Source organism: Mesitornis unicolor, unplaced genomic scaffold, assembly GCF_000695765.1.
Source record: "Mesitornis unicolor isolate BGI_N332 unplaced genomic scaffold, ASM69576v1 scaffold5109, whole genome shotgun sequence".
NCBI lineage: Eukaryota > Metazoa > Chordata > Aves > Mesitornithiformes > Mesitornithidae > Mesitornis > Mesitornis unicolor.
This window is the reverse complement of record NW_010207842.1, coordinates 19417-31410: the sequence shown is the minus strand read 5'-3', so window position 1 is coordinate 31410 and position 11994 is coordinate 19417. Positions and strand designations below refer to the sequence as shown.

At 37.3% G+C, this 11994-nt stretch overlaps 1 protein-coding gene across 1 annotated transcript in view; it reads left to right on the top strand.

Moving 5' to 3' along the window:
• Positions 1-5428: 5428 nt before the first annotated feature.
• The window catches only part of LOC104546779 (probable phospholipid-transporting ATPase VD), a gene marked incomplete at its 3' end in the record, with an annotated part of 24206 nt that continues 17640 nt past the window's right edge, over positions 5429-11994 (top strand). Inside the window, 3 exon segments of the mRNA XM_010192261.1 lie at positions 5429-5697; positions 6467-6661; positions 11920-11994. The exon segment at positions 11920-11994 is cut by the window's right edge and continues 16 nt beyond it. Coding sequence (XP_010190563.1) covers positions 5429-5697; positions 6467-6661; positions 11920-11994 — 539 coding nt within the window.

Sequence of the window (11994 nt, the reverse complement as noted above, 5' to 3'; positions counted from 1 at the left end):
AATTTTTTTCAGTTGTGAAGAGCTCCCAATGGCTGTATTAATGTACTCTCAACCAGATTTTCTTGCCAAGATAAGGTGTTTCAAGGCTTGCAGATTTTCAGTGTTGCCTGTGCTAAATCAGACCTTGTAGGTAAGTGTGCATGGCAAAATATTACCCTAGCATTTCACTTCATAGCAGCATCTGCCTTCTGCTCTTAATCCAAAAGTTCTTAGCCTCCCCTTTATGAGTGTTACGCAGAATGTGTGGATGCAAAAAACCACATATTTTTCTTAGAATTGAAGTTTTGGTTCCTGCAAGTTTTTTGCTGGTTATCACACACACTGGCAACACAAGTCTCTTACCCACATCTATTTGGCATATTAGGGTGTCTGCAGATTTCATATTGCCTTGCACAGACATGTTACAAACTTGTGAAATTGTGTGTTGCAGAGAAAGTAGCAAACAAGGAGAAAAGAAAGAAAATACTCTGAAGAAGAAAGTTCTTCAGAGTTTAAATTAATCTTTAGGCTGTGGCTCACTTAAGCTTCTCCGTTGTCTAATAGCTTCTGAGTTTTCGAAGAATATTAGGAGGCATTTTTAACTTTTAGCCTGTATAGTTCTGACAGTGTACTCCAGTCGTAATGTAGTGACACAAGTGCTAGGGAGCCTATGCAAGTAACACTTGCTAGGTGGATTAAGTGGGACTTTGTGTGGATCAAGGATGATCCACTCTTCCCTAGCTTTGTGTAATGTGACCTCTATGTGGGTTAGCATTTTTTATCTTCTCTGGTCACCCCAGAACCTCAGGCTTGCAGAACATCCTGAAGTATTCAGGTAGGGAACTAAGAAAAGAGATGTTGCTGTACAGATGCATTTTCTGAAGGGCGCTTTTTTTTTAAGGTGCTTTAGACATTTTTCAAGATAATGCAGTTCTATCGATTGCATTTATGTTTGCCAAGAATCAATTGATTACTTCTGACTGGAAGCAGGGCCAGATGACACAGAAGGCATTATGTCCAAAGACTGTGCCTGAGCAGGATTGGGATAGAAACGTGCACCATACACATGCATGTACCAAAGGTCTGAGGAACGTTCTTGTGTAATATGTCACTTACCAAGTGTATTTAACAGAGAATTTTCCGAAACAAGAATGAGGACTAATTATTTGGAGGTCACAGCAAAAGAGAAGGATGTTGTTAGAAGGGAGGTAATGGTGAAGAGAAGCCGGGGTGATCAGTAGGGCACTTCAGATGACATGCGAGCGAGTGACCACAACTTAATAGTAAGGTGCAGTTCCAGAGTGGTATAAACATTGGCTGCATTATCCACACATCTGTTTTGCAGACAGTCTTGAGAAGGAATCTTGTATGGGAGAGGTCAGTAATTGCCAAGTGATGTGCCAAAGGCTACTGAGTAGTATAACTGAAACTAAGGAATTTTTAGCCTTAGCTCCGTCTCCCTGCAGGACAGCTAGGAGTGAAGGCGATACTTCACAGAGTTGGGAACTGACAGAGTTTGCAAGATTCGATGGAAGGCAAGCAATAGGAAAAGAAAACAACTTTTGTATGTGAAATACACATACAAGAGAAAGCTTATACTGGGGTTTATGATGAAAAGCCCTTCTTTCAGGGTACAGACCATTTTAAAATAGGGATTTTCTCAACATTGCCACTAACAGAGAGTTATTAAAGGCTTTTTTATTGTGATAAAGTATAGTCAAACATGGATAGTGTATAGTGTTGATCTGTCCTCTGGTAAAAATGACACTGCTGTGCCTTGCTTTTACAAAGACTTGACAACCAGCTATTGCACATTAACCATATCTAGTCCTTCCAGTTTTGCATATCTCAAAGTGCTTTATAAGAACAGGAAAGAGTCAGAGTACCTGAAGGAACTGAGACAGAGAGAAAGCAAATCTGTGCAGTGTCAGATAATTCCTGCCACATTTCATCATGATCGTGTGACAGTGAGCTTGCTATGAAAACTTTTTGCATGTAAGACGTATCTGGATTATCTCTGCATCAGCTATTGCCATTTAGCAAGATCACGTAGAGTTCATTTGAGTGTAGAGCATGAAAATGCAAACAGAATCTGGCTTGTGTGATGGTGTCCTCAAAACTTAGAATATGATAATTTAGGCTTGCTCTTTTCAAATATGTGAACGTTATTCTTGGGATTTTTAAACAAACTTAGTTAAAAAAAACCCTTTAAAAGTAACTACTTGAAACTAACTCATCTTGTGGGTCTTTTGCCAATGTTTAAAGAAACGTGCTGTTTTGTATTATGACTTTGAATTCATGTTAGCTGGAGAACTCAATAATTTACTATGAAAAATGACAACACAGAAGGGTCAAATAATGTTTTAAGGGATTTCTTAGAAAATATATTTAAAATAGCTTATATTTCATCTTTGGCAACTGCATTCTTTACAATATCTAACGTGAAGTTAATGAATCTCCTTGTGACATCCTTCTAGCTACCCAAAGAGAAGGTCCTTGTTATCTCATGCTCCAAAATTAATGAGGAAGAAGAATAACATTCAAAAGAGGAAAAGAATGCAAAAGAGATTTCTGAAGTTTGAAGCATCATAATCCTATTTTAAGATGGAAATGCAAATGATTTTTAAAACATAATTTGCAAATAGTAGCTCAGTCAAATCCCAGGTGAGTCAGAGGGCGTCGTGGCAGAGTATGGGATACAGATACCTTTTTCCCAAGATGTTGGTTAATTATCTGATTCACCTTTTTGACCATAGGACATTGCTTGTTGCCTCTCATACAGAGTTTCCAACATGGTGCCACTGCAATGGTTTTATGGTAGTTATTTCTTGACAATACACCCTTCTTCAGAGTTTTTTTTTTTAAGTTGTTACAATAAAATGCTGGAGATACTGGCAGAAATACGCAGCGCACACAACTGAACCTGAGGTTTCCAGTTTCTTTTTAAGCTCTGCTTTGCTGGGGGAGGATGAGGAAGGGTGGGGCAGAGGTTTTGGAGCCGTGACAGGAGTCAGGGCTGCATACACGGTGAGGGGTGACTGCTCTTCAGCAGCACTGCGTGTGCAGTTTAAACCTTCCAGATCCAGCGGTGAGGAATTCTGTCCTAACATGTCTTAACGGACCTTAAGATGTCCGGTACTCTTCCCCTTTTTTTTTAAACAGTGGTCACCAGATGTCAGATGCTACAAAAGTTAATGAATTATAAAAACCGAAAAGAGTTAGAATTTAGGAGGTTATGAAATTTGTCAGATTTTCTCTTTGCTTTTTTTTCCCACCCAGTTCTCAACTCTCTCTTCCCATCTTTATTTACATGTTACTGATAATGTAACTCTTAAGCTTTTAAAGTTGGTTTAGCTGTATAGGTTATTTTGCCTGTATAATTTTCACTGAGTGAACAGGATCGGCCATTTAAAACCTTTGCATTTCTGTTAGCTCTGGGAGTTTGCTTTGAGAAAGAAGTGATCCTGTTTTGTTTTTTTTTCTCACTGTTGCTGCTGCTTCTGGTCGCAGAAGTCACCAGTAGCAGATGCTTGTTTGATGGTCTTACAAAAACAACCGTGATTTTCTCTACAAATCTAACGTGCTCTCAAATAGCTGGCTCATATGGCATCTTGAAAAATTTTGTGATGTTTATGTACTTAAGTTTTGTAGAAGGATACTGCATGTTGTAACAGTATGTAGAGGTATGTCAGATTACTGCACTCGGGCAAAGAATTATCGTTTCAATTAAAAGTGTGGTTAATTGACACACCCTGCATGATTCACACTAAAGACAGAAGCTTGAAAGAGGCTGATAAATTTAACAGGACAAAGAAGAAATGTTAAAACTCTCCCTGGTAATCCAGCACATTGTTAATTAAAGCAAACATTTCTTTAGGAAGTTCCCTCATTGCATAAGATCTGTTTGCAAAATTACTGATTTATCACAGCAGAGACAGTTAAGGAGGAGTGTTGTTTCCTCAAGATGGGATAGTAGCCTCTCTGCAGAGGGAAGTAGTCCCTCTGGGGACTGTCCCCCAGGCAGTAGTATTAGAGCAAGGATGTTAAGATACCACATTCTGTGAAAATAAGAGGATGCTGTATATTTTGGAAGATCTTCACTACCTCCTTCTTGTTTCTTGAAGTCCCAGACACAGCTGCTTGCCTTTTGTAGTCTGATGACTGGGACTATGAGGTTTAGCACTGAGAAAAAAAGGAAAGTCTCTTTTTCTCAGGCTCGTCCCTTTCATTGCCTGGGGAAGGACTGCAGAAGGGCCTTGGGAGAAAAGTAGTTTATGTGGGAACTGCCAGGGGATGCTGAGATGAGATGCTATATAGAGGTTTGTTTTTCCTTCTTCCTCTTCTCTCTTCACATGCAGATCATGGTTTCTAATGAGAAACATGAGTTTCATGTGTATGGTAGCAGTCTTCTAAGACATTAAGATTGTAACAGTAAATAACTGTACATATCTAATGATGGCAGGACATCATTATGTACCATCGAAATGTACCATCTTAATTTGGTGAGAGGAAGAGACCAGTTGGACATGAGGAGGAACTTTTCTAGCCAAAGGGTAGTGATGCAGTGGACCAGGTGTTTTAGGAAGTTTGCACAATCTTCTTCATTTTAAGAACAGAATGGGTTGATGTAGATATATTAATACTACGTCATTGCTAGGGGACCTGCTGAGGACACCGTGCCCATGTTTCAAGATTTCTGCAATTGTTATAGAAGAAATGAAAAATCAAGGAAGATATGCAAGAACAGATATGTTGGTGTCAAATCAGTAGTTTGGAAAATTACTTTTTACAGCAACATTTTGGAGGAATCTGAACAGCACAAAGTTGCATTTGTCAATGGCAGATAAAGAGATGCCACATAAATATAAGTCTGAGTTGATTGAAGCCAAAATCAAGATTAATGTGATGACTGCATAGGTTAGTCTGTAGTACAGAGATTTCATTTAGTCCCATCAAGTTTTAGACGCAGCTTTTATGTGGGAATTTAGGAAGAGGATTTAGTGAAAAATTTTGCTGTAATGTCTGTGGATAATAAGATACCATATGGAAGGAAAGTAACCTGCAGCAAGAAGTAGCTGTATTGATTTGGGGCTCATGGAAGTTACAGTTTTAAACAAGTATAAGATGAGCTGTTCTGTGGAAGAAATAGTACAAGAAATGTAGCAACTACTAGTTGTAAATACTTGTCATAAATTGTAAAAAAACCTCATTGTAAAAAAAACAGAAGTTTTGAGCTTCTATTAAGGCATGGTTTGAGTGTGTTAAAGTCCATTTCTGACTGTGGTGGGTAGTTTGATAAAGTAAGTATCACCGATACCTACAAACTTTAAAAACTGTAACTGTGGCTCTTTAGTTGAAAAGCCTTTACATAATTATTACTTAACTTGCTGTATTTTAACATGTTTCTAGATAGAGGACGCTCCTTGGATTATAAAGTGTTTCAGGCACAATGGCAGATCCCATCCGCTGGGCCCGATACCATTGGCAGCGACTGACATCTACAGACAGCAGAGAAGTTGGCTGCAGCAGCAATTCCAGAAACAAGTGTTATCAATCTTCAAAATATACTGGCAAACATAGGCTAGTGATACCCTGTTTGGGACATTTTAAGGAAGAGTATGAAAAAGTATCAAAACTGTACATGAACAACAAAATACGGACTAGGAAGTATACTTTATTGAATTTTTTACCACGGAATTTATTTGAACAATTTCACAGGTAATGACCTCTTTTTGGTTGCAGTAATTCTTCTAAAGTGGAATCCTTTTCTTTAAATGTATTTGTTATTATACAGATGGGTATTCAAAAATTATTATTCCTCCTGACCTGCCTGTCACTTCTGAAAAGGTCTGTGTTATTGGGCCAAAAGTCTCTTGAGTGTCATCAGTGTTGGACTAATCCTTTTCTCTGTAGTTTATGTAATTTCCACTCATTCTGTTCTTTGGGTTATTGAGATATTCCTTACTCTTGAAGCACTGCCACACAGCAGTCTGCAATAGGATTTTCAGCTCATTTCTGCAAATATATTTCTCCTCTTCCCTCATGTCTTTCTCTGTTGCCAATTTTTTTCATGCTTTCTGCTTGGAAGACTGCTGATTTGTAAAGTTACGCAGAGAGGTTGTAGGATGGCTCCCTTTTAAAAACATGTCATCTGCCTCAGGAAATGATAAAATTAATCTTAAAAGACCTGGAAATTTGAGCAAGTTCACCAAAGCCTCACTGGAAGACTTATGTCTGGAGGACAGGTTTGAAGATACAGGGAAACTCTTGGTTTCTGCATCTTCTGTTCATGCATATTAAACAACTGTGCGGCTAGGTAATGTATTAACTAGAGAGTGAAAACAGAGTTGTAGAAACTTAGTTCTTAAATTGCAGTTGGGGTAAAGATAAATTACTGCTAACTTAAATGTCTGTGTAGCATGGAGGAGGGTAACAAGGTTGGCTGCCTGCTAGCACAGCTAACTCCTATGTTTTCTCTTTGTTTCAGAGTTGCCAATTTGTATTTCCTATTTCTAGTTGTCCTAAATTGGGTTCCTCTGGTGGAAGCCTTCCAAAAAGAAATTACAATGCTACCTCTAGTAGCAGTTCTGACAGTTATTGCAGTGAAAGATGGCCTGGAAGATTACTCAAAGTACAAAATGGATAAACAGATAAACAACTTACTAACCAAAGTATACAGCAGGTAAGAAACAACAGTCTTTCTGGTTTATTGTTATTATTTGATTATGAGTATATGTGAAAAAGTTGTTGATAAATCTTTTGGTTTACTTTCTGGATACTCATAGAATCACAAAATACTTTAATTTGGAAGGAGTCTCTGAAGGTCATCTAGTCCAACCACTTGCTCAAAGCAGGTCTGGTTAGATCAGATTGCTCAGGAACTAGTCTAGTTGAGTCTTAATCACCAGGTTTGCTAAATGGACATCAAATTAGTGTAAAATTTGCTGAAGAAATTGTTCTTTGGTTGAGGCAAGAGTGTTCATGCATGAGTGTGTACTGTATTAACAAAGGTAGTTTGATTTTTTTAGAGTTGTTGTAAATAGCATTTGTTTTGAAAGGTGTATTTTTAATTCTTCTAAAATTGCTGTAAGCATCATGGAAATTCAAAGGTTTCTAATTTGTCACTGTATTGGTAAAGCTCATTAATGGTGTCGGGATGTACTCATCGTGTAATAACCTTTCCCAAACAGAATGAGATAATTTTCTATTTGAGTGCATCACATAGTTGGTAAAATGTCAGCATCTGTTCCATAGTGCAGGACTGCAGTGTTACGGATGGTATGTGCAGGTCAGGAGTGGAGCACTACGCTTCCTTTTTCTTTTCTTGCATGCTCGGTGGCCATGCAGAAAAGCAAGTATTTTGAAAAACATCACTTTTCATGTGTTGTAGCTGTCATCACAAATAACACCTGCAGGAGAGGACTGATTGACAAGCACTTAAACAAATTCAGTAAGATCCAAGCAGTACCATATAGTAGTTGCTGTAGTACCAAACCACTTTTAAAGCTCCTCTTTTCATTAGACACACCTTTTCCTAATAAAGGCTGTACGCCGAAAATAAACTTCTTAAAATTCTTAGTGTGCTAAATGGTTATGCCAAACCCTAAACTCTGTACTGTAGACATGACCTTAACCAGCCCATGCAGCAGGTTTGCAATCTGGGACTGCATAACTGTTAACTATATTGATATTACTCAGAAGATGGAATCTCCAGCTTTCTCACACTTGCCATACTCTACTGGTATTTAAGAGCTAGCTCATAACCATAGGAAAAGTCTGGACTATAATTTTGTACCATCAAAGGAAAAACAAAACAGGTTTTTATTCTGTAACCATGAATATATATAGCAGCTTTTCCAGAAATTTTCTATTCAACATATAAAAATCTGAGCTTGAATCAAGTAAGTAATAGAGTGACTAGGGAAGAAAAATGTTTTCTTTCTTTTTCATGTCTGCAGAGAAGGCTTAAGGGAGAAACTGGATTATTTCTGCTATAAATTGTCATGTATGGTGAAAGAATTCATTGTCAGAAAGCTGAAACATTCAGTATGCATATTCCTGAAAACTCTTGTTACTTGCAATCTCATGCCAATGGTAGTGAAGCTGAATAATTAATTTCTGATCTTCTTTTCTGGCTTGATTCTTTCCCCGTCACCACAAATGTGTAATAATCTGTAGCCATATTAGTCATCTGTAAAAATTCCTTCTTGTGCTTTTAAGTATTCAGTTTTTGTAACTTTTTTTTTTCTCCTTAGTTTCTTCCTCATGAATTATTTTATATAGTATAATCTGGTTTTAAAAATAACCTTGGTGGCATGGTTCAGGAGAATTAAATCTTATTGATACAAAAATTATTGTTTAGTGTATATGAGCTGATTTATCTTAAACTTCCATTAATCTCACATTAAGATTCAGAATTTCTTGTTTAACAAGAATCCCTTAGAAATTGTAATGACTCTTCCGGTGCATGCATTCAACCAAGAGTAGTAGAATCAATTGGGAATATGATGAAGAACTAGCTAATGTTAAATACAATTTCCAGTTATTTTCTTACTGTGCATTTGTTATCTGGAGAAGTTGTATACATTGTACATGCTGTCTGTATAATTCTGCTTACACATTAGACACTGATTCCTACATGGCTACTGAGACAAGTGCTCAATACAGTGGCTCTTCTTGCTCTCTCAATGTAACTAAGCAATAGTTGGAAGCTGGTAGGCCACCTGAAGATAATTTGTATCTGAAGATAGTTTGCATGAAGCCTTTTCAGAGTGACCAGTGATCCTTGCTTCTTGAACTCTGGCTTTTGTACAAAGTTAAGGGTTCGTAGTAGAAACCAGTTCACTGTGCTCTGCTGTCCATGACAAAATGCACCACTCTCAATACCTCGATAAATCTGTCTGAGCAGCTAGATGACAGTTTCTGTACTTTTTTGACAAATCTGATTTCCTCTTCTCCCCCCCTGCCTTATTTACTTTTGCTTGTAGAAAATGTCTGACATCCATAGGTTCAGAGTTTTCAACCTGCTGCTTTTTGGAGTTCTGGAATGTATCCATCTGATAGATCAGAATTATTGTGTTTGGCCTTAAATACACCAATCCTGAAGCTGATTTTTCTAGGAAAGCTTACTTCTGTCTTGAAAATGCAATAAAATAAGATAACATTGCTTAAAATGTTGTTGTTTTTTTTTTTGTCTTGTCTTTCCCTTGTGGAGCAGTAAAACATATCAATAAACTATAAAATGTGCTAATGTGCACTTTAATTTAGTTTGTAATTGTTGCTGTGATGGCAAATACTTAGTTATCAAGTTCTTGTGTTTTTTGAGCAAGTTATCATTTTAAAGTAGTAGGATCTTATTTAAGTAGCCATGAATCACAAAGTATAATGCACTTCTGCTTGAGCATCTGCTAAAATCATGTAGTTCATGTCATTTCAGTAGAACTGTGCTGAGGTGATTATGATGTAAAAATCCTTTATTCCCCCACTGACCTACTACTAAAGATGGTTAAACTTTTTGTCTGACTTTGTGCTGAACTGGATAAAGAATATGTGCATGACCCATCTGCTCCAGCAGCAGGATGGATCACTTTGTCGAGTAATATGTATTTCTTCTCTCTCAAATGTGTTTCTCTTTCACTCCAAGCCTTGCAACTAGATGTGTTATAATTGCGCTTCTTTACAAATGCATGTTTATTCATTGTATATATTTGAAATATAGATGTAATTTCATATACAGTTTTCCTTTATGGAATTGAGATCTGGAAAGAATAATCCTTTCTACAAGATTCTTCCCTTTCCTCTCCCAGTAAGAGTACCAGCGTTTTTCTCCTTTTAAAAATCTCCAGTAATTATTTACTTCAAGGATAAATCAAAGATTTATGTGCTTTGCCACAAAACCTTTAATTTCTAAATATTTCTGAGATTTTGGCCATTCCAATTCACTTTGAAAAGTTCTTGTAGAAGACAGTGGCAGAAATTGTCACTTGATATTTTTATCTTACTACATTAGTGTTGCTGTTGCATTCTTTGTTTTTTGAACTTACTTTGTTTTGCTTACCTTTCCATTTCCATCCTTTCTCTCTCTAATTCTTCTCAATACAAGCTGGCTGTGGAAGTACTTTTCTCCCACCACCCTCCTTGGTCCTCAAATCCTTTCTATCCTGTTTGGAGGGTGAGGTAGGAAGATGCTGTTGTGGAGTGGCCGGGGCATTTTGCTCCAGTTGGTGTTGTACCCTAATTGGACTCATTTGGTCTTCACAGCAGAGTAAATTGGCCTACACAAGAAGTTATACTGATGTAGTTTTTAATATCTGAGGGGTAGTTATAAACAAACAAACAAAAATCCCTAGTTTTCAGCTTGCTTAGTCTCTTGAATAGATTTATTTTGTCAGCACCTTTGCAGCTATGAAAGCTTGTCATACCCTCAGTAACTGAGTGTCACATCCTGTTTCAGCAAATGTTCCTTCCATTTTCCTGTTTCTGCTAGTATTAGGGGTTGTTTTTAATTTACTTTAGAAATTTTTCCTTCCTTTATTTTCCAGGAAATGTACTTGTATGAGAAGTTAATTTGTGCAGTGTTGTTTGAATCCATCTATCTTGTTATGATAGAGGTGGCTGTAGCTTGCTTAAAGTTTTACATGCTTTCAATTATGCCAGTTTTCATCTATGTAAAAAAGTAGCAACGAATATCTTAAGGAGAAAACAGATGTGGCTTATATTGGTTTAATTTTACATCAGCTTTTGTTGCTTCCTGTTTTTTTGCTTTGTTTGCACTTTGAAAGCAATGTAACCACCTTGACCTTATCTTCACTGGAGAAATTGTTATCGATATACTGGTTAATTGTGTGGGCTTTATGCCTTCTGTTTGTAGACAAGGACTTTCAAAAGGGCACTGTCAGGTAATGCAGGTCTGAAAGGTATGGGTGTAAAGCTTGAAATGAAGACAATGGAGAGTATGTGCTCATCTCTTTAGGTATAGCTCTAGGATTAGTCTGTGCAAGGCAGAAAAGCCAGACAGTCACAGAGGGCAGTAGTAGTTGATAAAAGCACGTACTGCACCCAGACCTGTGCGGTTGCGGTGTTTGTTACAGCAGCTGTAGGTGTGTTTCGTCACCCATATTGCAGTAGCCTGTTACAGTGTGCCTCCAGCTAGCTCATCCAGCACTCCTTGTTACATTGCCTCCTATTCACCACTCTGAACCTGCCTGTGTTTGCAATGAACTGCTGTGATTGCATAAAAGGAAGATTCTTCATCTCAGCTGAGGGCCGAACAGCAGCTATAACTGGGAAGTTGAAAACAGTTCAAAGTTACGTACATCATGCCTGGATATTTCATATTAATAACGAATTTCAACTCAGTGCTGACAGACGTGAGCTTTTGTTGACTTTCCTGAGTATTATAATGTCTTGGTATCTTACATTCAAAATCAATGGAAAAGATGTTTTAAAAGCCTGTAAAAATATTTATATGCAGAACATCAGTGAAGTGGTTGCTGAGTAGTCTTATGGTAGATGTTAATCATCTTAGAAAACAGACATTTTTGAAAGGTCTTATTAGAAGGGAAAAAGATTTGCTGTTCATGGTTGCATAATTGCAAGAAAAAGTGGTGACACAAAGAGAAATCCTGAAAACACTGTTTGTTTTTTTTTCTTTTTTGAATAATGAAAATACAGGAAGCAAGTGGCCTGAATTTTAAATAGAGCTAAAATAAATCTGGGAGGGTGCCTGGAATATAATTCCCTGAAAAACAGGGCTTGGACCCCAGAGCTGATTCCTTGTAGTTATATTCACCTTGAATTAATAGACTATCTCATCAGAGTTTTTTTTCATGACTTGGAAGCATAAATTAACTCTCAGAGTAATTTTCTAGTTACAGTGTGCTTCTCTGAACTTTCAGTTTATGTGTTTTTAAAAAATTACTGTTTTAATATGTATTTCAGGAAGGAGAAGAAATACATAGATGAATACTGGAAAAATGTCAATGTTGGGGACTTCATCCGGCTTTCACGTAATGA